The 24,632-nt window shown below is 53.3% G+C and overlaps 3 protein-coding genes and 1 long non-coding RNA gene across 6 annotated transcripts; 2 read left to right on the plus strand and 2 right to left on the minus strand.

Annotated features, from left to right (window-relative positions):
* The first annotated feature begins 1,740 nt into the window (after window positions 1–1,740).
* LOC120673095 (glucan endo-1,3-beta-glucosidase 14-like) lies at window positions 1,741–6,471 on the plus strand. 3 transcript variants are annotated; one of them, XR_005674504.1, is made up of 5 exons: window positions 1,760–2,012; window positions 2,798–3,855; window positions 4,401–4,601; window positions 4,874–4,877; window positions 6,149–6,471. XR_005674504.1 is itself a non-coding variant. In XM_039953785.1 (3 exons), the coding sequence occupies exons 1-3, from the start codon at window positions 1,937–1,939 to the stop codon at window positions 6,188–6,190; spliced, it is 1,176 nt and encodes a 391-aa protein (XP_039809719.1). In that variant the 5' UTR covers window positions 1,760–1,936; the 3' UTR covers window positions 6,191–6,455. The 3 variants fall into 3 exon arrangements, 2 of the variants coding, with proteins under 2 accessions (XP_039809718.1, XP_039809719.1); XM_039953785.1 differs by lacking the exons at window positions 4,401–4,601; window positions 4,874–4,877 and having other exon boundaries at window positions 6,149–6,455; XM_039953784.1 differs by lacking the exons at window positions 4,401–4,601; window positions 4,874–4,877; window positions 6,149–6,471 and having other exon boundaries at window positions 1,741–2,012; window positions 2,798–4,031.
* Window positions 6,472–6,995: 524 nt separating this feature from the next.
* LOC120671829 lies at window positions 6,996–7,927 on the plus strand. Its single transcript, XR_005673881.1, has 2 exons — window positions 6,996–7,164; window positions 7,586–7,927. It is a non-coding gene; the product is annotated as an uncharacterized LOC120671829 (long non-coding RNA).
* Window positions 7,928–19,304: 11,377 nt separating this feature from the next.
* LOC120676078 lies at window positions 19,305–20,877 on the minus strand. Its single transcript, XM_039957296.1, has one exon. It carries the CDS (start codon window positions 20,458–20,460, stop codon window positions 19,642–19,644), a length of 819 nt encoding a protein of 272 aa, XP_039813230.1. The 5' UTR covers window positions 20,461–20,877; the 3' UTR covers window positions 19,305–19,641.
* Window positions 20,878–21,816: 939 nt separating this feature from the next.
* LOC120676079 lies at window positions 21,817–23,722 on the minus strand. The gene is made up of 2 exons (XM_039957297.1): window positions 23,088–23,722; window positions 21,817–22,142 (listed from the first exon to the last, which is right to left on the minus strand). The coding sequence occupies exon 1, from the start codon at window positions 23,470–23,472 to the stop codon at window positions 23,092–23,094; it is 381 nt and encodes a 126-aa protein (XP_039813231.1). The 5' UTR covers window positions 23,473–23,722; the 3' UTR covers window positions 21,817–22,142; window positions 23,088–23,091.
* Window positions 23,723–24,632: the final 910 nt, after the last annotated feature.

The following is a 24,632-nucleotide window of genomic DNA, read 5'->3' on the forward strand; positions in this document are numbered from 1 at the left end:
ACTCGTTGATGGCAAACATCTTCATCATGATGATGTATTGCTCTGTTACCCGATAACAGTGAGTATGCATATTTATGTCGATGCCCTTGCGTAGGTCTTCAGGTAATCCTTCAAGTGCTATTATGTTGTTGGAGTTTGAAAGATCGGCCATGATAGCCAGATTCTCCTCCCCAGCGGAGTCGCCAAAATATATTGACGCTGATTCGGGGCCAACACGTGAACGCACTAGAACGGGCAGCGAGCAGCGGCACACCTTGCAGCACCGCGGAACTAATCCGGTCAGACCGGCATGGTGGATCAGTCAGACCGGTCTCGTCGGGGCAGCCCGACGAGGATCCAACAAACGCTCGCCCGGAAGGGACCCGTCAGGGCAATCGCACCTTGGGTTGCCCTAGACTCGACAGGCCAGTTAGGGCATCTTCAAACGCCATGGAGACGAAGGAAGAACAACATATCGAGGTTGGAAGAGATTAGGACAAAGAAAAGGTAAAAAAAATGAAAGTGTTTGATAGATTCGATTGGATTCCTCAATCGGCCATGACTCTTTATATTTATAGGGTGGGGTGGACTTATCCATCCAAATCTACAAGAGTTCTAATTGTACTCGGATTTTAGGTAGACCGGTCGGGGTTGCCAGACCGGCTACATGGTCCAGACCGGTCAGACCGCTCGTAAACACCAGTCAGACCGATATGTTTGACCTGTGCCAATTTTGATCGTCAACAGAAGTTCCGTCCGATCCGTGCTTCCTCGCTTTGTTAATTCAGAGTGTGTTTAGTTCACTTTGCATTTTGCGTTTTTACGTTTTTGTAAGGGAATCTTCAACATTTAAAGTAATAAATGTAGACTAATCACAAAACTAATTACAGATCTCGTCTGTAAACTACGAGACGAACCTAATGAATCTAACTAATCTATCATTAGAGTACATTTACTGTAGCATTACTGTAGCAATTTAGTGTCTAATCACATCCTAATTAGGATCATTAGATTCGTCTCGCGATTTACAATCCATTTATGTAATACGATTTATTTTTCGACTATATTTAGTATATTATACAAGCGATTTATAAAAATTTTGCGTTTTGTGTTTCAGGATCTAAACACGGCCTCAGCAGAGAGGCATGATCGCCGGATACGATGCTGGGCGCGCGCGTTCAGGTATCCTGCAGAGACGCGCTTCCTGTTAAAATAAGCAAAGACGGCCGTCCAAAACTCCACACCGCCTTGTTCTCTTCAGAGTTCAGACTGCTCCAGAGAACGGCCGGTATTTACCTCTTCAGTTCGTACAGACAGTGTAAACAGAGGAGAGGGTTTCGCTAGCTTGTAGGGATCCCTCTTCCCGTGTCCCGCCAAGGGAACTAGCAGTTCTCAGCAGCCCAACTCAATTCAGTCACTTCCTCAAACCAGTCTCGGCGACGTGCAAACTGCAAAACCCCTGAACGGAAGAGAACGGTTTTCTGCTGCACACGGGAAAATATCTCCGGTTAGTGGGGGGCGCACGGAACGGTCAGCAGCAGCCGATGTGGAAAATCCCAAACGCCCGGCCGTTCAGGTGTGCCGGACCGGACCGGAGGCAAAACCATTCTCGGCGAGGAATGGAAGTTGGGAGCACGGTAGAATGCAGAAGTGAGTGGGCAAGCGCAGGAAGCGTAAAGTGCACGTGCCGGCGAGGCGGTGGTGGCGCACTGGGGCGGGCGGCCGACCTGAGCGAGGCGGCAAAGATATTTCTTCCAAGTTCCTTCTTCCTCAGGCGCCCGCGCTGCGCATGTAAAACGAATTTTTACTGACGCCGTCACCGGGGAGTATAAAACCGGAGGCCCCGGCGAGGCCGCCGGTCCCGAGGGGAGGAGGCTGTACCGCACTTAAATGCGAGCGTAACCAACTACGGTCTCCCCGTCCCGGCGAGGAACAACAGGGAGGAGGCGAAGCGGAAATGGGGCTCCGCCACCGCGCCTCCTCGCTCCTGCTGCTATCCCTGGCTCTCGGGCTCGCCGTCGCGCTCGTCTCAGGTAATTCGGTCGCCGGCTCCGCCCGTTTGCTCTCCCTGTCTGTATCGCTGTCGATCGGTTCCGCCTCTTCTTGCTCGGGCTCTGCTTTTGCCGCCATTGCTGTGGGGTAGTGTCACGTACGCCCGTCATCTGTCTTGTGAATTCTTCAAGCTCTTTCGAGGTCCTGGGCACGATGCTCTGTTCCATGTCTCGCTCTCCAAATATGGATGGAGATAAGGGTTCTTTTTTGTTGCCAATTTGAGGAATTGTTAGAATTTCCTGCAAGGGCAACACTGAAAGAAGCTGCTATGTCTGTTCAAAAAAGAAATTAAGAAACTGCTATGAACCGGAGCATGGAGGCCTGAGATCCCGCAAGACGGGCTAGAATTCTATTTGCAAACACCTGCGAGGTCATTTCCTCGCGATTAATTGATGAGCCAGGTTGCTGGCTGGCTCAACTCTGCGCACCCATTCTGCCGATGATACGGGAGTGTGCTACCGCTGCTGGTCTGTCGTATGATCATTCCTTTCCTGAAACAGCACGCTTCTGTAATGACCCATGCTCTAGCTATGATCATCCCATCCGCTGGCATGTATACATTATTGATTAGGTATAGTACAGGCACGAGCACGCACTCTCTCTTTTTTTCGAGTGATTATTTTCTGCCGTTTCATCACGAAAGCGACTTGGTACCTAAAGTTTTCATGGGTCTGTCTGAAAAGGAAATTCAATTCCGTTGATTAAAAAAATCATCAGCAATTAGTGCGCGATTACTGAGTGCTGAGCTCGGCGTGTGTTCCCGCAGTGTCGGCGCAGCAGAAGTTCGGGATCAACTACGGGCAGATCGCCAACGACCTGCCGGACCCGACGCGGGTGGCGGGGCTCCTCCAGTCGATGAACGTGAACAAGGTGAAGCTCTACGACGCGGACCCCAGGGTGCTGACGGCCTTCGCCAACACCGGCGTCGAGTTCATCATCGCCGTGGGCAACGAGAACCTGCAGACCATGGCCGCCAGCCCCGCCGCGGCGCGCCAGTGGGTGGCCACGCACGTGCAGCCCTACATCCCGGCCACGCGCGTCACCTGCGTCACCGTCGGCAACGAGGTCTTCTCCAGCAACGACAACGTCATGATGTCCAGCCTCCTCCCCGCCATGAAGGCCGTCTACGCCGCGCTCGGCGACCTGGGCCTCGGCAGCCAGGTCACCGTGTCGTCGGCGCACTCCGTGAACGTGCTCGCCACCAGCTTCCCGCCGTCGTCGGGCGCGTTCCGGGAGGACCTCGCCGAGTACATCCAGCCGATCCTCGACTTCCACGGCCAGACGGGCTCGCCGTTCCTCATCAACGCCTACCCGTTCTTCGCCTACAAGGCCAACCCCGGCAGCGTGTCGCTGCCGTACGTGCTGTTCGAGCCCAACCCGGGCGTGCGCGACCCCAACACCAACCTCAGCTACGACAACATGCTCTACGCCCAGATCGACGCCGTGTACGCGGCGATGAAGGCCATGGGGCACACGGACGTGGGCGTCAGGATCTCCGAGACCGGGTGGCCGTCCAAGGGCGACGAGGACGAGACCGGCGCCACCGTGCAGAACGCCGCGGCGTACAACGGGAACCTCATGCAGAGGATCGCCATGAACCAGGGGACGCCGCTCAAGCCCAACGTGCCCATCGACGTCTACGTGTTCGCGCTGTTCAACGAGGACATGAAGCCGGGGCCGACGTCGGAACGGAACTACGGGCTGTTCTACCCCAACGGCTCGCCGGTGTACGCGATCAACGCCGGCTCCGGCTCCGGCTCCGGCTCCGGCGGGTCGCTGAACCCGTACTACACGTCCATGTTCTCCTCCTCGTCCAAATTGGCGGTAAGCACAACATTTTTGACCGAGCGTGTGATACTATTACTGCTGCTGCAAGCAATTGTAATATTCCTACAGTCCTAGTGTTAATTAGCCAGTGATACCTTGTAATCTTGTACACGAAAAACACGCATTTCAATTCAACCATGGGGTAGGCCTAGATTCGGAAATTTGGCATGAAAGTGAGACTGCCCGAAAAGCTCTCCTCTTTTCCCTTATTCCCCCCAGCAACGATCTCGAAAAAGTGACCTTTTCCTCGCTGTTCACAAGCCTATCGAGATGTGGAAACCTCTAAAAGTGAGCTCGATCGGTGGCCGGGGCATCGAGGAAAGCGCGGCCATTCTTGAGCTTTTGACCGGAAGGACGAACCAAAACATTTTAGCGGCGTACCCTATGATTTCCCAAGCTGCTTGATACCAGTAGTTGTGCCAGGCTGCAACTGGAACTGCAAGGGGCAGGCATGTCAAAACCCGGCAGCAATCATCTCTCGATCTGGTTTTTGGCACTGACGACGAAGAAGAAGATTTGCTTATCTTTGTGGTGGCTTGCAGATAACGTTTCCGACGGGGGTGGTTGTCCTGCTCGCCGCATTATTCCTGTGACTGAGCTTCCTCCACCCGTACCACCCAGAGGGAAAGGCGCGCAGATCATTGGCGGCTTCCCTTCCGACTGACGCAATCCGGCCTGAGTTGTCATCGCCACCCATCACTGCCGGCGGCGCCCGGCGGGTGTATTGCCGTCACTAATGTCAGGCCCCGTTTAGATCCACCAACCCCCCAACATCACATCTCCATCACATCGAAACATTAAATGTAACAAATGATCCATGCATGGAGTACTAAATGTAGGTAAATAAAAAAACTAATTGTATAGTTTTGATGTACGTTGCGAGACGAATCTTTTGAGCCTAGTTAGGTCATGGTAGGACAATATCTACCACAAACAAACGAAAAGTGTTACAGTGTACTACAGTGTTTTTTTCTGGGGCTACAGTGAATTTCAAAGGAACAAAACACAGCCTCAGCGAGGTAACTGACGCCCAACTCATCTCAATTTCCTCCCCCATCTGCTGACGCAGTTTTATCCGAAAACAGAGGTTGCAGAAACACCAGGTTCCTCATGACAATGAGGGAAATTCCGATTTCCTCAATCCCAGTAGCTCGTGTGGGTGTGGTTAGGTAACAGGTCGTGTCCAGGCCGCGACACTTTGGCGATTAGCTTCCGGTGAACCATGTGACGCCTGCCACAGACGGATGGCGCCCCCGTTTGTTCAGGCCCGTTCATCAGTTGAGCGCAGCTGGTGCTGGTCCCTTCAATTCCGTCCGGTGAGGGCGCCGCCTGAACGGACCAGCAAACCACCGAGAGCCGTCGAAGCATTCTCGCGTCATCCGCAAAGGGACCCATCGAAGTGGACGTTTCAGAATTCAGATTGTAGGCTGGGGCTCGACCGGGCCTAGTTTGGTTCAGCTGCGGAGAATTTTCTATTTATGAAGTAGTAAATGAAGTCAAGTTGTAAATTTTTTTCAGGGATGGATGTAATTTTTTGCGACGAATCTAATGACGGTAATTAATCTTCAGTAACCATTCTCTAATCGTGCGGTCAAAGACATCATTAGATTCTTCAGGGTCACTAGCGCGGGGTTCTGAAGTTGGTTTTGTAAGCTGACTTTATTTGACATCGTAATTAGCGGTCAAACTATTACTATTCACTGTCACGATACAAACCAAACGAACTGTCCGCACACAGGACGTTTGGTCAGCACGCTGCAGGTGCAGGCTGCTCTGCTGTTGACCACTCGTGTGTTGATGCGGTGGCCTGCTGTGACAGTGCAGGTGGGGGGGGGGGTGTCCTTTCCTTGAGAGCTCGAAGCTAACCAACTCTTCTGAACACTGATGGTGTTTCGTGGGCTTAATCATGCGGGCGTGGCGCCGTTTGGTCGAAACTCGAAAGGGGGCGCACGAGTGGATCGACGAATATCTGCGCCTTTGTCTGGTGCCCCTGTGGGAAAGTTTTATTCTGCATGCGGCATTGTGTGTGACTCAGATTTCAGGGCTAGAGGCTGGGGGGGCTTTATTCCCTGCAGGGTCGGGATGCTGGAGCTACCTGCCTGTCCCAGTGTCCGCGTAGTGGAACTAGTTCACCGTAGTATCCATCTGTCTATTTGGTTACTCATCATTGAGATGCATTTGTGCAAGTATCAGCTATGGTTCACAAGATCAGAATGTGTTGTGCTTGTCCAAATAATGTTAGCAGGCTGCAGGCCCTTGCTCACTGTGCTTTCCTTTTGTGACTATGCAGGATGGACAGTTTGTTGTTCTGTATAGACGTTATGGTCTGTGATGTGCCTGCACTGACCGTGGAGGAAGGGTGCTAGATAGGTGAGTCACATGTACTAATGTAGTAGCTAGCTTGCCCATGTACTTGTTATTGCTAATGATCAGCTCTAGGGAAGCCACTTCCAAGCATCAAAGAACAAAACGAATTGTGTGGAAAGAAGTGGCTGTTCGAATCTGGTGGTTTTGCAGCGGCAAGCACATGAGTTGTTGTACTTGTACCTGTTTATTTCTGTTCTTCTTGTTGAGGTTATTGTATTTATTCAATTTTATTGTTCTCATTTAGTTAACTGTATTTATTCACCACAGAACTGGCTGATGATTTAACCCTGAATCACATAGCTAATGGAGACCACATACAGTTTACTTTAGTGAATATCACAGTCTCGCCAATTCAATGTTACAACTAGTGAGGCGACCCGCACATTTACACGGCTAGTATTGATATTCTAAATATATCTTGCATTTTTATCTAATTATTTATTATCTTATTATTTGGCCAACAAACTGTAACATCCCAAAATCCACCAAATTAATTCACGCGATAAAATAGTTTAAAAAGTTTTTCGTCGTTGAGCTCAAACCTCTTTTTCCGCCTGATCTCCCGATCTCCGAAAGACCCAACCCCGACATCCGGATCCATCACGTTGTTCACCCTCGACCCGCGTGTCAAAGTGCAGGTGGGGCGGATTCTTAAACGAGCCCACTAGGCCGCCCCGCAAAATGAGCACATGTGGCTGATGCGGCCCAGCTGCAAGGCTTTTGCAGCTTGCTTTGTCCACGACGCTAAGCCCAACGGACACCAACAACAACCCGCAAGAACCCTCGATAACCTAGCGCTCGCTACCGCCGCCATCGCCGCCGCGGTCGACCACCCCACGCCGGCGCCTCATCCCGCACCTCGACTGCACCCTCGCTTCTACCCCTTCCATCGGATAGGAACGGATCGGCCCAACTACCCCGCGCTGCCTCCCGCCGCAGGTGAGTATGCCCTCCACCACGCTTCTCCCTCCCTCGCTGTCGATCTGCCCCCGGGCGATGCAGTGCGCGGCCGCGGCAGCTTCTCCAACCTACTAGGCAGTAGACTAGTACCTCCGCTGCTAATCCCCTCGTTCGGCCGGGCTGATGGATTTGTTAATCCTCCCGAGGCGGAAGCAATCTGCTGCTAGCTGCTTTAAAAGCAAGGCACATATGGCGGTGCGCGGCCTAAAACCTGAGACGATCTGCAAGGGGGTGGGCTCACTCAGTTATTTGGCGTTAATTTGCATCTCAGCATGTTCATCTTTGCTGCTTTTGCATCTCAGCATTATTTTCTTGTTTATTTTGCTTGCAACTCTGAATCCTCCAGTGTGTACTAGTTTGTCTGGTTTGATACTAAGTTTTCATGGTTTTTTTTTCTCAGGGCCTAGGAAAGATTTTCCTTGCAGTAGTTCCTCAGTCGAAGCACCGGCAAAGATGAGCATCTTGATCTGCGACTTGGAAACTGGAAACATTTGTTTGGCAACTGCAAATCATTGGTGTAACTAAAGAATGCCTTACTGCAGATCTTGTAATCTTTAGTGGCCATCTTAGTTCACCCTTTTTATTCTTGATGATTGATGTAATCTAATCCTAGTTTGATTGATGATAGAACGATGCAGTTGTGATTTTTGTTTTCACTCAGTATTTTAATTTATTTTCTATCAAATGTAATCGATACTCATTGGGGATTGATACTAGGCAAACAAGCAGCTGGTTAGCTACCTGTCTAAGCAAGCAAGCAAGCTAGATATGTATACATGCGGGTTATGCGGGGCATGCGGTGTCTGCCACAAGGCCCGCAAACTGTGTGTTGGCCACGTATTAATCCTTGTGGACAGCCACAAACCCGCAAAAAAATGTTAGCGACAAATTCAGCGGCTTTGCGGCCGGCCGCAACCCGCCCTGCCTGCACCGTGACGCGCCCGACTGCGCGCGCGTGGCCGACCGAGCGCCGCGATCGCGGCGCGAATCCCTCCACCTCTCTCTCCTTTCTCTCTCTCTCCCCTCCTTTTCTTTTTCCATTTTCCATTTTTCTTTTCTTTTCTTCTTTTCCTTTCCTCCCTCCTTCCTTTTCTCTCTCCTTCCCTCTGCCGCGTGCTTGGCCTGCCCCCCTCTCTCTTGCTTCCTGCCCGCACCGCCGCTCCAGCGCCGCCCCTCTCTCCTCCCCGCGCGCGCTGCTGGGCAGCTCGCCACCGCGCGCGCCGGCCACGCCCCGGCCTACCCCTGCTCCGCACGCCCCTGGCCCACGCTCTCCACCGTGCCACTGCCCCGCTCGCGCACCGCCGCGCGAACCGCCGCGACGTCGCGCGCGCACGCACGCACACACGCTCGGGCTCGCCACGACACCGGCCCCGTGCGCCACCACCGCCGCGCGCGCTCCCCAATCCGCCCACACGCCCACGCCGAGCCCGGGACACACGCGTCACGCCGCACCGGCACGTTGCACGCCCCGCCGTGCCACGCGCACGCGTGCTCCGCGCGGCCAGGCTATCAGCCGCGCCGCCCGACGCGCCGCACACCCGCACGCACGCGCGCGCGAGCTCACCGAGCCGCGACACCGGCCGCCCGCCCGTGCGCACGCGCCGCGCCTCGCCGCTTGCGCCCGGCCCCGCCACGTGAAGCGAGCTCCGCTGCGCAGACACGCCACCACCGTTGACGCCCGCACAGCGCCGCCTGCGCCGGTCGCCACCTGCCCGACGCGTCCCATCCCGCCTCGCTGCACGCGCCGTCGCCATGTGCACGCACGACGCCGGCGACCTTGGCACAACGCCGCCTACCCCACACCCGTCACCGCCCTGCTCCCACCTCCACCGCCATACTCCCACTATAAAAGGGGCTCGGCGTCACCCCTGAACCCCGCATCCCCGGCCGCCACCGCCCATTGCCTCATAGCACCACCACCCGCCATTGTCGCCGCCGCCCTCTCTCGTCGCCCCACCTCTGCGCGTCACCCCTGCCCAAGGTGAGCGGGGTAATCGACTCCCCGGAGCTCCCCGGTGCTCTCCCCCACCTCCATGACCGCCACCACGCCTCTGAGCCGCCGACCCAGCGCCACCGCCGCCCGCTGCCGCCGGCCGTCGTGGCTAGGCCACCTCGGGCCGCCTCTGGCCGAGCCACGGCCGGGAATCGACCCATCTCCTTCCCCTCTCTCGTTTCCCTCACCCCGGAGCCACCCCGAGCCCCCGAGCTGCCGGATTTGGCACCACCGACGAGCGCCGCCCCCCTCCCCTGTTTCCCAGCGCGGGGGAGGAAGAGGACAGGGCATTATGCCCAAAACCTCCTAGCCTTCCCTGTTTTTGTAAAAGAAACCACCACCCTTTTAACCTTTTTCCCAAAAAGCCCTTCTTGTTTCCTTATTTTGCAAACAAGCCCTCCAACTTATAAACCCAATAATAAATAAACCCCTACACTTTTTCTAATAGGCCCAAGTATTTTTAGAATTTATAACCAAGCACTTGCCCCCCAAGAATATTTACAATGAAGCCCCTGGACCCCGGTTTATCCCTAATCACTCCTTTAACCTATCATTTCATGCATCAAACGAACTCTGATCGGCCCGAAACTCTACCACGCCTTTCTTAACCTAGTTTCAGCCGTGCCGTTAAGAAACCACCCAAAAATACTGCTCCAAACTCCATATCTTAATTACTTATGATTCGAGCTCAATGATAGAACTTTTATTTTTTTCCTGATTGTGTGCTTGCTTGTGCGTATCGTAGACCACGGTGTGAACGAAGGAGAGCCCGTTGACGAGCAGTACTGTGAGCCCGTGAACGAGGACTAGATCCGTGACCCCGAGCCCGAAGGACAGTGCTTCGACCAGGACCTCCCCGAAGGCTACGAAGACGGCAAGTTCAATCCCATCCTTTGATGCATGTTTTGTCCTAGTTTTATAAACACAACATATCAGCCTATTTTACAAGATTGCATATGTTTCGCTTGCATGAAAACACGGTTGGATAGCCACCCCTTGATTTGTGATAACCATTCCTTGACTACCTAGATTAATGTCTGATTTTGCTTGGACGTTAATCGATAGTAGAACGCTTAGGGCCATGCTACTTTATACAATTTGTTTTATAAAGAAAAGGTGTGTGTGGGAAGGGATAAAAGTGGTTTTTTCGAAAGATGAGTTTAGACGGGATGGATGGCATTTCATTGTGATTTGCTGTTTGGTGTGCTCGTGCCGGTGTGGCAGGGCAAGGAAGGGAGATATCCATCTTGTCACCCCTAAGGACCGAGTTGGTGTTACATCTCACCTAACTCCACTATCGTGCAAACCACTCGACCGTTGTATGGGCAACGGCTTAGCTTAAATCTCATTAGTTGGTCTGATAGCCATCAGGAGAGCTGAGAGCAATGGGTGACTAAGGAAAAGGGATAAGCCCCGAGTGACTTATGCCCCGGTCAAACCTAGGTAAACGGTTGATGACCCCTTGGTGCATCCCGTGATGGCAAGTCAGGTTTAGCTAAGGTGGGTAATGGCTTTGTTGGGATCTGCACCGACGCTAAGGTGATCGAGTTGCGGTACCCCACCTGTGGGTAAAGTTGCACACCTCTGCGGAGTTAAGAATCTATTCGAATAGCCGTGCCCACGGTACTGGGCGAGTTACGGTGTGGTCTCACAACTAGTGTTTACCTTGGGTTGGGCTAGCGTGAGTTGTTTTGGAATTGTGTCCGGCAGTTGTGCCGTGTGCTACGACGGACGAGGAGTCCGGTAGCAGTTTAAAACTTGAACTCCGTGTTACTCAATACAAAAACTGGTTTCTGAAATGTTTTCAGCTAAACGAACCCCTGCATAAAATTTAGCTTTTCGCAAATTAAAACCATAACCTATTCCTTGTTTTACCTGAGCATGTTATTCTGATATAACCCCCTCCGTGGGTGTGGTTGGACTTGCTGAGTACGTTGTACTCACCCCATTCTTACTTTTTACAGAAGAAGACCCAGACTTCGTACCAGACGATGCCGAGTAGGGTTATCGTTCTACACCCAACCTTGCCTGTGGAACCGGCCCTGTTCGAGATGATTTCGCTGACGCAGTACTCTGAGCCCGAGCTAGATCCCATGTGGGTCGCGCTCTGGTGTTATGTCATAACTTGGTTACTTATTATTATCATTTGTATCGAGTGTCCTCCTCGGAGGTTTGTACGGTAATGAACCATCTGATGTAATAAATGTGGCATCAGCCTCCTGGGACTGATGTTTGTATCACATTTAAGTTTTTTCTTATGAGGGGACGCTTCACAAACGGAGCCTCCACGTTGGCTCTCAAGGTCTAGAAATTTCCACGTTAATCGGAGAAAAATAAAAAAATAAAAATTACCCACCGGTGCCATTACAATAAAAATAGTCTAAAATACTCTTGTGCCTAATTAAAAATCACCCACCAATGCCATTATAAAAAATTAAATATAAAATATCATTTAGCTATGTATCAGTTATAAATATACTATTAATAAAAACTAACGCTAACAACAATCAATCAAAATAAAAAGAAAATAAGAATAATTATATGCATAATATTATTAAAGCTCAACAAATAAAATTGTTAGTATAATTTTTTTAAAAAATAGTAAGAATACAATGACATTCAAATTTTTAAATTTTCAATACTAGCTGCGCAAATGTGCGGGCCATCACATGCTACTTGAGTCCATAATCAAGAGTGCTTCTTTGCTGCTAGTGCAGTGGTGTCTCATCTTGCTTACATCTCTTCTTTGTCAATGATGTGGCCGCATAGCATACACACATCCCTAATCCTATCATGACTGCTTATCTTCTTGATCTTAGCTACTACCATTCGCTAATAGTAGTAGTAACATGTTTCTTATCTGTCAGTCCTTGTAGTAATGCTACCCACTGCTCAGTTTAACTGACTCAGTTATTCTTTTGCTAGCTTCTCTACTTTATGATCCTCTTGGTCGTCTGTTGCAACTATGTTTAATTCTGTTGTCTGTTCATAGCGCCATGCCTCCATGGTCTAGTTTCTGAGGGGAACAATCAATTCAAGTTTCTTGTTTTTTGGAAGTCCACAAATCTACATAGTGCAGAGCATAATATTCCGTTCAGAATTTCAGCAACCTATGTTCATGTTCAAGTCTGATGAGATTACTATACCAATCATGGCCTGATCGATATTGTTCTGGTTCCTGATTTGCTTGTGGTGTTAATTGTGAGGTGCGGTAGTGTCTTGTAGACATGTCAGCCACAAACCTTTGAAGTAATGTCAAGGACCCTCCCTCACCAGTAGGCAATAGGTGATGGACGGTCTCCACACTCCACAGAGGAGGAAGAAGCTTTTGGCGCGGCTCTTACCCTTGGTATTAGCCTCCAACTCTGTGATCCTCATCGCTGGCCAATTTTGGCCATCATCTCATCATTATCACTACAGGCCAGGTGATAATCTAATATAGTGCAAAACCTAAAATTATCTTGTTTATTTTGACTAATAATAATATAATTATGAAGGTGTATTTGAGATTTTGGTAATATAATAAGATATACGTGTGGTAAACCATGTTAATTATTTGTGTAACTAGTATCTTATAAGTATGCACGACATGTAGCTTGATATACAAAACTATGAATAGATTTATATTTATAAATATAAATATATTTTAATGTCACTAGTGGGTAATTTATAAACATGTATATGGGTATTTTATACTAATTTTTTCGTAATGGTAGCGGTGGGTAATTTTAATTTTTCTTTTTTCCTCGATTAATGTGGAAATTTCTAAGTCTTGAGAAAATATGGAGGCTCCGTTTGTTGGCCAAATAATAAGATAGCTAGGCGTATGGCCCGCGCATTTGCATGGCTAGTATTGAAAATTCAAAATTCGCATTCCGTTGTATCCTTACTATTTTTAAAAATTATTCTATTTCTTACCATACATCACCCTGTTCATTGGCGTAAATTATGTCTTATTGTTGGTTAAAACAATTCAAATATTATCTACCTATAATAACAATTTGATTTGTTCAGCTTTAATAATATTATGCATATAATTATTGTTATTTTCCTTTTATTTTGATTGATTGTTGATAGCTTTAATTTTTGTTAATAGTATGTTTGTAACTGATATATAGCTAAATGATATTTAATATTTAACTTTTCATAATGGTATTGGTGGGTGATTTTTAATTAAGCACATGAGTATTTTAGGCTAATTTTTATTGTAATGGTAGTGGTGGATAATTTTTATTTTTTTTATTTTTCTCCGATTAATATTGGAATTTCTAGGCCTTGAGAGTGAACGTGGAGTTTCCGTTTGTTGGCCAAATAATAAGATTTTTTATAATAACATTGGTGGGTGATTTTAATTAGGCACATGGGTATTTAGACTAATTTTTATTGTAATGACAGTGGTGGGTAATTTTTAATTTTCTATGTTTCTCCGATTAACATGAAAATTTCTAGATCTTGAAAGCGAACGAGGAGACTCCATTTATTGGCCAAATAATAAAATAATATATAGATTTGGTGATTGGTAAGTAGTACAGCACTGGCGGATTTTTCTTTTCGTTGTTGAGCTTGTTTTGTGTACTGATTCCTTGCGAGCATCACAAACTACTGTCAATACATTTTTACTGCACCAGAAAAGAAAATACAACTCAGAATAGTCCGTATACGCAGAGGAATTGAAAATTTCATATCGTTTGGAGCAATGAATGAAAGAGCAATACGGCCCAGCAACCTTGTGGTTGCGTCGCCATTGGATCCCACTGAAGACCTAAAATTTGTGTTACACCCAGGGCCAAATCCTGGGCTCTTGTACCAGGCAAACCAACCTTTGAAGAAAAGCAACAGTTTGTTTAGTAATGTCTTATTCGGTTAATCCTCTTCACAAGAAGATTGAGCGAGGATGATAGAAAAGGATTTAATTCCTCCTATGTTACGGGCCAGGAGCAACCGGCCCAGGCCCAGCCGGCGCAGCAGCCGACGGCCTCGGCGTGGATCACGTACCAATGCCGGGGCGCCGCCCAAGTGGCTAGGAGAGCCACGATTTATTTCCTTAGGGTTTTATTCGCTTTCCTAAAGTGTGGGACAATTTGTAAGTTAAATACTCTCCTCTAGATGAAAACAGATTAGGCTGGGAATTGATTCCAGTTGGCCTCACGGGGCCGCCCCTACTCTCGCGTCTCTCTCCCTCGCGATCTCCCTCTCGCGCGCGCGCCCCCTTCCACGCCGCCGCCGCTCCCCTTGCTGGTCGCCACGGCGCCCATCCGCCGGCGACCCCCAATGCCTCGCCCTCCATCCAAGCACCCCTACAAAATTCGCAGCCGCGGTAGGAACTCGGTTCCTATCAACCTGGTATCAGAGCCAGCGAGGACGGCGTGGCGGCCGACGACGACGACGCCCTGCCAGCCGAGGAGGCCGCCACGGTGATTTCCTTGCACGCCATCACCGGCATCCGCACGGAGGATACGATGCTGCTGCCCGTCTACATCCACGGTCACCGCCTCACGGCCCTCCTCAACAGCGGCTCGACGCACAACTTCGTCCACGTGGACCTGATGCGTCACATGGGCCTGGCGACATCGACGACCAAGACCCACGTGACGGTTGCCAATGGCGACCGCGTGCCTTGCGGGGTGGTGGCCCGCAACGTCGCCTTGCACATCAGCAAGGAGGAGTGCACCATCAGCTGCCTCGGCATTGACCTGGGCGGCTTCGACGTCATCCTCGGCGTCGACTACCTGCGCACCTTGGGGCCCATCCTATGGGACTTCGAGGACCTCTGCATGGCGTTCACATGGCACGGCCGCCGCGTCTTCTGGCGGGGATTGGATCTCCCCGCGACGACATCTTCGAGCCGAGCCTGCGGGCCTTGGCCGCCAACCCCAAGCGCCCCCTCCTCGATGTCCTCCTCCAGCAGTACGACGACGTCTTCGCCGAGCCGCGAGGGCTGCCCCCGTCCCGCCCGTACGACCACAAGATCCACCTCCTGCTGGGCACGGCTCCAGTGGTGGTCCGCCCGTACCGCTACCCCCAGCTGCAGAAGGAAGAGCTCGAGCGCCAGTGCGCCACGATGTTGTCCCAGGGCATCATTCGGCCCAGCACCTCGCCGTTCTCGGCGCCTGTGCTGCTGGTCATGAAGGCGGACGGCACTTGGCGCTTCTACATCGACTACCGCGCGCTCAACGACAAGATCTCCAAGGACAAGTTCCCGATCCCAGTGGTCGACGAGCTCCTCGATGAGCTGCATGGCGCCAAGTTCTTCACCAAGCTAGACTTGCGTTCCGGCTATCACCAGGTGCGCATGCACTTGGCCGACGTGGAGAAGACGGCGTTCCGCACCCACCACGGCCACTTTGAGTTCCTCGTCATGTCGTTTGGTCTCTCCAATGCACCGGCTACGTTCCAGGCGCTCATGAACGACGTCCTACAGTCGTTCCTTCGGCGGTTCGTGCTCGTCTTCTTTGATGATATCCTGATCTACAGCTCTTCGTGGTCTGAGCACTTGCAGCACGTCCGCCTCGTCTTCGACGCGCTCCGCGCCCACGACCTCCACCTCAAGCGCTCCAAGTGCTCCTTCGGGTCCAGCTCGGTCACCTACCTTGGCCACGTCATCTCGGCCGGGGGCATTGCCATGGACAATGCCAAGGTGGAGGCTGTGGTGACCTGGCCTGAGCCCCGCTCGGCTCGGGGCATCCACGGCTTTCTGGGACTCGCCGGATACTACCGCAAGTTCATCCAGAACTTCGGGACCATCGCCGCCCCCCTGACTCGCCTCCTGCGCAAGGAGACCTTTGCCTGGACCGAGGAAGCAGCAGAGACGTTCGCAGCGCTGAAGCAGGCGCTCTCCACCGGACCGGTTTTGAAGATGCCGGACTTCGAGCGGCAGTTTGTGGTTGACTGTGACGCCTCCGGCACCGGCTTTGGCGCAATTCTCCACCAGGGGTCCGGACCCCTGGCCTTCTTCAGCAGGTCGTTCGCCGCCCGCCACGTCAAGCTAGCAGCCTACGAGCGGGAGCTCATCGGCTTGGTTCAAGCGGTGCGGCACTGGCGGCCCTACCTGTGGGGGCGCCGCTTCCTGGTCCGCACCGATCACTACAGCCTGAAGTACCTCCTCGACCAGCGGCTGTCCACAATCCCGCAGCACCAGTGGCTCAGCAAGCTGTTCGGCTTCGACTTCACCGTGGAGTACCGCCCGGGCCGCCTCAACTCTGCGGCCGACGCCCTCTCCCTCCGCGACGGAGAGTCCAGTACGGACGACGCAGCGGCACTCCACGCCATCTCCGGGCCGTCCTTTAGCCTCATCGACGACATTCGGATGGCTACCTCCACCGACAGTGAGGCTGCACAGCACCGGGGCGAGGGCCTCACGGCTCCTTGGCGCTGGGACGCCGGGCTCCTCCTCCACGGCAAGCGCATCTTCGTGCCTGCCCAGGGCGACCTTCACCAGCGGGTGCTCTCATTGGTCCATTCAGCAGGCCATGAGGGCGTCCAGAAGACCCTACAACGTCTCCGCGCCGACTTTTACGTCCCCCACGATAGGCGGCTGGTGCAGGAGTTTGTCCGCGCCTGCCCGACGTGCCAGCGCAACAAGACGCCGACGCAACGGCCAACCGGGCTGCTCCAGCCCCTCGAGGTCCCTTCCCAGGTGTGGGCGGACATCTCGATGGACTTCGTCGAGGGGCTACCCAAGGTCGGCGGGAAGTCGGTCATCCTCACCGTGGTGGATCGCTTCTCGGAGTATGCGCACTTCATCGCCCTGAGCCACCCGTACACGGCGTCGTCGGTCGCCCGCGCCTTCTTTGACGGCATCATTCGACTCCACGGGTTCCCGGCGTCCATCGTCAGCGACAGGGACCCTGTCTTCACGAGCCACATATGGCGGGACCTGTTCAAGATGGCTGGCGTCCAGCTCCGCTTCAGCACGGCGTTCCACCCCCAGACGGACGGCCAGTCAGAGATCGTCAACAAGGTGCTGGCCATGTACCTGCGGTGCGTCACGGGCGACCGCCCGCGAGCCTGGGTGGACTGGCTCGCGTGGGCCGAGTACTGCTACAACACCTCGTACCACACGGCGCTTCGGGCGACGCCGTTCGAGGTGGTCTACGGGCGCCCCCAGCCAGCGCTCCTGCCGCACACCGCCGGTGCGGCCCAGACGGACGCGGTTGACACGCTACTCCGCGACCGCGACTCCTTCCTCGCCGACATCCGCGAGCGTCTTCTCCAGGCTCGTCAGCACGCCAAGCACTACTACGACGCTCATCACCGCGAGCTGGAGTTCGCGGTGGGTGCCTGGGTCTGGCTTCGCCTGCTGCACCGGCCGACCCTCTCGCTGGAGCGCCGTCCCAAGGGTAAGCTCGGCCCCCACTACGCTGGGTCGTTCCAGGTGATTGAGCGCATTGGCCAGGTGGCCTATCGTCTACAGCTCCCGGAAGGGTCTCGCCTCCACGATGTCTTCCATGTGGGGTTGCTGAAGCCCTTCCACGGCGATCCCCCTGCGTCCACTCCGCCATTGCTGACCATTCATGATGGCCGGGTGGTCTTGACTCCTGCTCGGGTGCAGCGGGCACGCTTTCAGCAAGGCGCCTGGGAGGTCCTCGTGGAGTGGCAGGGGCTCCCTGCCGATGATGCGACCTGGGAGCCACGGGAGTCCTTCGTCGAGCGCTACCCCGACTTCCAGCTCGAGGACGAGCTGTTTCCCGAGGAGCGGAGAGATGTTACGGGCCAGGGGCAGCCGGCCCAGGCCCGGCCGGCGCAGCAGCCGACGGCCCCGGCTTGGATCACGTACCAACGCCGGGGGCGCCGCCCAAGTGGCTAGGAGAGCCACGATTTATTTCCTTAGGGTTTTATTCGCTTTCCTAAAGTGTGAGACAATTTGTAAGTTAAATACTCTCATCTAGATGGAAACAGATTAGGCTGGGAATTGATTCCAGTTGGCCTCACGGGGCCGCTCCTACTCTCGCGTCTCTCTCGCTCGCGATCTCCCTCTCGCACGCGCCTCCATCCACACACTCCTACAACCTTCGCAGCCGCGGTAGGAACTCGGTTCCTATCAGCCTACCTCTCTTAATCCCCAACAATTTCCTTGGAACCCAACAAAGCCTAAAGGAACGTGCACTTCAACTAGATTTTCAACTAGCCAAGATTTTGAAAGTAAGAACTTTGTCGTTAACGGAAAAACATGTTTCTTAAAGAAACGTGGGGAAAATGGTCTTGTTTCGAATTGGTGACGAGGACGACAAAACTTTGCTACGACACGTCACCTAGCTACAAAACTTGTTTTCAAATGTTAAAATGACTAATAATTCGGAACCAACGAAGTAAAAAATAAAGTCTCGACAATGAAGCGTGGCGGGCCATAGGTGTCACGATTTCAGACTTGAGAAAGTCCATAGGTGTCCTTCCTAGATACCGTGGCAGGCCAAGTGTGGCGTGGGTCCTGTTTGGTTTAGGTTAGCACAAGTAGCACAAAAATTTTGACCAATAATTAGGGGTACTAAATAAAAGTAATTTACAAAACTAACTCCACAGACGTGTTCTACTTCGCGAGACGAACCTAATGAGGTCTTTGACCGCACGATTAGAGGATGGTTACTGTAGCATCACTGTAGCCAATCATCGATTAATTACTATCATTAGATTCGTCGTGAAAAGTTACACCCATCCGTGAAAAGGTTTTGCAATTAAACTTCGTTTAGTACTTTATGCATTAAAAATTCTTTTCTCGAGAAATGTGTGGTATGCTATGCTGCTGGAAAACAAACACGGCCGTGGTGCGTCCGTGCGGCGGCTACAAGCCATCATCCATCAGCGATCAATAGTTCCTCAAGCGGTCAAGCCGGTGCCGTGCACTCGCGGACCTCGGTGCCCACGCTACGGCAACATGGATGGGTAGGTGCCATAGACTGGTAGGTGATGTACGTTTCTGCACGGGTGCGGATGCGGGCTACCAAACCGAAAGTGAAGCAGGCCTTGACTGTATCTGTATGGGTTGTTAACACCGGCAGCTGGCCCTTGATTTTGTGAGCACGTAGTACGAGATGATCTTACATGACTCACACGATCACTAGAGAAATGAACGCGAATGGCGGAGCGCATTGTGCGCTCGTGTTATTTGCTGTACAGCGTACACCGATCATTGGTACTCCAAGCAGAAACAGGTTATTTGCTGTTATTTGCGAGTAAATGGTAATTGGTTCGAGTTTCGACAAGCAAGCTCTTCCAAAACAGGGTGCAAAATTCCAAGCAGAAACAATCCACCGAAATCCAAAAACTCGCAGTTCTAGGCCAGCCTCCGATCGCCATCGGCCAACCGAAGCCCATCCCCTCGCTGACGGACGATACGGCCAGCTCGAGGCGACGCCTCGGGCTCACGGCTCACCTATCGGCAACCACACGGCGGTCACTTACAGAAGGGCCCAGCGGCGGCAGTCTCGCGGGTCCAATCGTTTCCCGCCCTCGCCAGCCGCCACAACCTAATTTACCGGCCGCCGGGACCAGTGCTCAGCGTACTGGCTGTCGGGCTTCTCCTTCTCCTCGCCATCGCCGGCCGCCGCCGCCGCCGCGAGGGCCTCTTCTCCCCACGAGGCGGCTCTTCGCCCGGACTTGAACCTCCGCATTCCGGCAATGCCCGGCTGCTGCTCGTCGCCGTCATCGTCCTGCAACGCCATCTTCCAGGACGCGCCGCCGGGTACGCGGCCGCAGCCGTCGCACCGGAACATGGCCACCACGCCGTGCCACCACCCGCGGCGGCGGCGCCCGCGGCATCCGTGGCGCTCCCGGTCGGACAGGACCTTGCCAATGCACGACACCTTGGGCGACCGCGGGTCCACCTCGCCGTCGCCACGGCTGCTTGCGCCGCCGCCGCCGGAGCGCTTGTCGGCCAAGATCCAGCCCTGCGACGGCCGGCGGCGGGAGAAGGGCGGGCGGATCTTGGCGGTGAGGCCGAAGAACGTGGTGCCTGCCGCGGCGGGCGGGGCGCCGGCGACGCGCGTGGAGTTGGACCGCGTCTTGGCCGCGATGGGGTTGGCCACGACGGCGGCCGCGAACTTGGGGTTGGTGCTGCCCTTGGTGGAGTCGTCCCGTTCGTATATCGGGTTCAGGTCCGCGAACGCCGCCTCGTCGCCGATGGGGATGGTTATCGAGTCGGGCGGGAAGTCCGGGTCCGGCGGTGGCATCCGCGGCGGCGACGCGTCCCCGCTGCCCCCCGCGATGACCGTCTCGCACGACACCTTCCTGTCCCCGGCGCCGGCGCCCGACACGCCGCACACCAGGCTCTCCAAGTCCACCTGCATTGCACGCGCTAGCTCGCACGCAGCTTGCTTTCCTGCCACCAACTAACCTAGCTGCGCCTCAAGCTCTCTGTGCAGGGTAGCGCAAGAGACTGCTAGCAGCTAGTTGCATGGGCAGCGAGAAGAGGCTGCTGCTGGGCGCTTCCCTTTAAAATTCTCACGAGGAAGATGGGGGAAGAGGCATAGCACAGCGAGGCTGCATCAGCAGTGCTCAGAGGTTGTCCTATAGAAATAATACGGGTGACGCAGAAAATGCCACCTCTGAAACGAAACGAACTCCAAAAACGGATCTCGACTAGTTTGTCTCCCCCCAAAAAAGTCTTAGTGAGCTGAACGCAGTGTTCACCTACTATCAAGTATCAACTAACTGAGGTTAAAAGAGGGAATGGCGGGGGCGAAGCCAGGCCACAAGCTCACCGGGGTCATGTCTATCAAACGACGAGGTCATCAAGCACAAGTAACAAGTATGATCAGTGATTTTCATTGCATTTTACAAAATTCGTGGGGTCGGTGGACCCAGTGTGAGAAGCTGCAGCTCCGCCACGGGGAAATGGTAATTGCACCTAACAAAGCAGCAACCAGCAAGCAAGCGATCACTGTAAAGTCCACAGTTACAGAGCAAGACTCTACTGTGTTTCTGCAGAGCTCATTTACCGGGTCGGCCTACGATAACGGTGAAGCAGAGCAGCAGACACGAGTGACCGAGGCGATTTTATGCCGATCTGGAGACCTCCGACAGAGCCCATTTTCTGCTATGGCCCTCCCAATTAATAGGCTTACTCTTTTCATTTCAGCGTGGAACGGCCAGTGATCCGCTGAGACCGATCTGTCTTTTAGTTTTGCAACAGCCAGTGGCCAGCCACCAAAATGTGATGAACCTGTCGCAGTGCTCAAGTTTTTGCAAATAAAGAACAGTTGCGCTACAGCCTGTCGACACCTGTCCTCAGTTAAAACTAATGTCACCGCGTCTAACCATCCATCAAAGTCCCAGAACACCCACAAGGGTAAATTTAACAATAACTTTACTGTACAGAATAGTTCACGATCACTTGATCAAAAAGAAGGGCGGGGCTTGGTAAAAGGAATCAAGGCCAGTTCTTGGCACGGGTCCTGTTCTGCTATCACATGGCAATGTCGGAATGTGGAGCAAGCAGCAGCAGGAGGCGCACCAGCGGGGCACCAGGCCAATTTGTACTATTTTGTTATCTTCGCCGTACATATAGCTGCATTCTTTCATAGATCGGCTACCTTAGCAAGAACCGTGGCTTCGTTTGTAAACGTCGCTCAGTCCTTCGAACTCGCTAAGCATATCAGCCATACGCACGAGTGACTGAAGCCTAACAATATAGGAAAGAGACATCTGAATGGCCCCAGGCCCAGGAAACTACCAGCCACTGATGGGTCAGCCTGCAGCGATCAAACACAGGGACCTTAAACATGTCATACACCTTTCATGTTGGTAGAAAGAAACGAAAAGCAGAAGTAGCCTTTTCAAAATATGAAACCTCTAGGATTTCTGAGATGGAGATGCAAGACCATGTCTAGCATCAGCCTGTAAACCTATGAAGCTATGTAGTCCCCGGGAATAAGCCAAGCTGCATCTTGATTCCAAAGATGTCCATGCTTGGACTTTGGTCAACACTCAACAGCCCCACTAGCTCCCATGGGGTCAGAATTATTGTACTCTGCGACAGATTCACATTATGAGACAGTGGAGAATGGGTGAGGAACCATATTAAGATCGAGTGTCAGGTATGATAAATTGAAAATAATATCTTCTTATGAGAATCCAAATGGAATTAATTTCCACATTTCCGAATGCTTCTTGAATCTTAGTAGGCTAATGATATGAACACAGCTAACAATAACAGGCATCCAAGACAGGATTCCTGAATTGGAGAACCCATGTAAAACCTATAGCAGAGTATTGCATGGTTAAAACAATGAAGCTATGGATGCTACCTATAGGGAAGTGCAATATTTTAAGCACAAAATTGAGGCTGAGCAGTTTGATTTTCCACAACTGAACTGCATACCAACCTACTTGATAGTTCGCAATAGACAATGTTAGGTTGCGGGTTCGAGAAATTAGTAGGAACATTAGGTGTGTTGGTTGAGCTCTTTCTGTCAACTTATCCAGAGGACCATGCAGTGCACTGCTAGTCTCATGCAACTGAAAACTATGTTAAACGCCAAAATTAGGCTGCCAGACTGTTGGTTAAGCTTTCTCTATCCGTTTATCCATAACACCACATATTATACCCCAATGATGATAATTCAAGTAGATCCAGTGAGACCACAGCATAAACATTAAGGACCAATGGCATTATTACAGGAATGTAGATGTGGATGGAGAAAACTGCAATCCAGCATCATGGAGCCAAAATGTACGGTGTCACTAAGAAGGGTTCTGGTGACATTAACAGTAAATTCAAATCCCTCGTGGGAATGATCATACATGATCCACAAAATTTTAAGCTTCTCCCAAATGATTTGATTACAAAAAGAGACTCATGAATATCTCGCCTATACTTCTGATCTAGGATCACCTAGGTAGCCGCAAGATGAAAAGGTTCCAAAATCACTCTGTATCTAGAAACACGCCAAGAAGCTAGAAATGGGGCTCTTACCCAGTTACGGGCCGGAGGCGGGCTTGGGGGGCCCAGCAGCCGGCTGCTGCGGCGGGGGAAGGGTCGGGGCAGTGGAAGCGGAGCCGGAGGCGGCCTGCGATTCCTCGGCTGCGGCAAGGTTGCGGAGGCGGTCCTGGAGGACACGGACGCGGTCCTCGGTGCGGCGGAGCTTGCGCCAGCGCCAGGCGAGGTAGGCGCCGAGGCCGCCGTAGACGAGGATGTAGGAGCCCCAGACGTAGGGGTACGTCTCGGCGTGCTCCTTCGCCTTCCGCCACTGCTCCTCCAGCTTCGCGAGCACGCCGCCTCCAGAGGCCGCTCCCTCCGCCGCCGCCACCGGCTCCTGCCGCTGCGGCGGCGCGGTCTCACCGTTCCCGGCGGCCGCCATCGGTGTGCGCTTGTTGGTGTGCGGCCGGGCGGGTGGGGCTCGTGTCGTTTCACTAGGGCAGGGGCGGGCGACTTGTGACAAACGTCTCGGCCCACGCAAGTCGGCCTGAACTTGGGCCGTGTAATCTGAACCTTCGGATGTCGTAATTTTGGACCGGACAAGTAAAACTTGGGCTACACTAGTAGGCTGAAAAGAACTTCAAGTCATAGAGGGCTAAAACTTTTCTGGGCTGCGAGCCATTATGGAGTGTAGGTGCAGGTGGATACGCAGCGGTTCTGTTCGGCTTCGGCGGCACCGCGGCAGGGCCAGTAGTGCTGCACCCTGCAGCCAGTGAAGCGGATTGGACGACGCTGCTCGCTGTCAGAGCTTCTTCACGTGGGATACCCGGTCAAGCATGTGCAGCAGCTAAGATCTATCGTGGTCCGTGGGCTGGTGGCCATCCACGACACGAGCAAGAGCAAGCTCGATCCGCACACGGATCATCGTTCAGGGCAGCCGCAACGGGCCGATAGGAGCTCTCGATAGCGCGTCCCCGTAGGAAAGAGAAGAGGAGTGAGAAAAAAGTGTCGCCACAGCTAGCGACTCTCGCTAGCACGCGATTCAGTGCGCGGCGGACCCCACTATGCAGTTCTGCGCGGAGTGGCAGGGTGCCGAGTAGGAGCGCGGCTGCGCGGGCGAGGGGGAACCGGCGCAGGCGAGCTCGCCACGAGCGGTCTCCGGCGGAGTGCAGCAGCGGAGGCTAGATGAAGCGGGCGGCCTGGCGCTTGGATGCGGCGGAGTGCAGCGCCGAGCGAGGTCGCCGGCTGGCGGAGGTGCACCTGGGCGCGAGGGCGGAAGGGGGATGCGAGCCGGCCTCGCCGGACCCGATGCGGGCGAGCGGCCTCCCGTCACGCCGGTCGGATGGATAGGCCGGAGCTCGGCCGCCGCCGTAGCAGCGAAGCCCTGCGGCCGTTTGCGGGGTGGAGGTGGCGGAGCGGGGACTAGCCAGCCGCCGGGAGCCGGTGTTGGCGACCCACGGGCGGCGCAGGCGAGCGCGACTCCGCGTGCGGAGCGACCGGTCGGCGCGGCCACCCGCGTGCGCAGTGGAGCAGAGCGGCGCAGCGAGGTCGGAGCTGGAGCTGCCGGCAAGCGGGCATGGGGCGGAGGTCGAGGAGCCGGTG

Source organism: Panicum virgatum, chromosome 5N, assembly GCF_016808335.1.
Source record: "Panicum virgatum strain AP13 chromosome 5N, P.virgatum_v5, whole genome shotgun sequence".
Lineage (NCBI taxonomy): Eukaryota > Viridiplantae > Streptophyta > Magnoliopsida > Poales > Poaceae > Panicum > Panicum virgatum.

Bases quoted from the DNA above. Each gene is read 5' to 3' on its own strand.
- LOC120673095 (XM_039953784.1), top strand. From the start codon at position 1,937: ATGGGGCTCCGCCACCGCGCCTCCTCGCTCCTGCTGCTATCCCTGGCT. The intron at 2,013-2,797 runs GTAATTCGGTCG...GTGTTCCCGCAG, and splicing joins CGCCGTCGCGCTCGTCTCAG to TGTCGGCGCAGCAGAAGTTC.
- LOC120676078 (XM_039957296.1), bottom strand. From the start codon at position 20,460: ATGCAGGTGGACTTGGAGAGCCTGGTGTGCGGCGTGTCGGGCGCCGGC.
- LOC120676079 (XM_039957297.1), bottom strand. From the start codon at position 23,472: ATGGCGGCCGCCGGGAACGGTGAGACCGCGCCGCCGCAGCGGCAGGAG.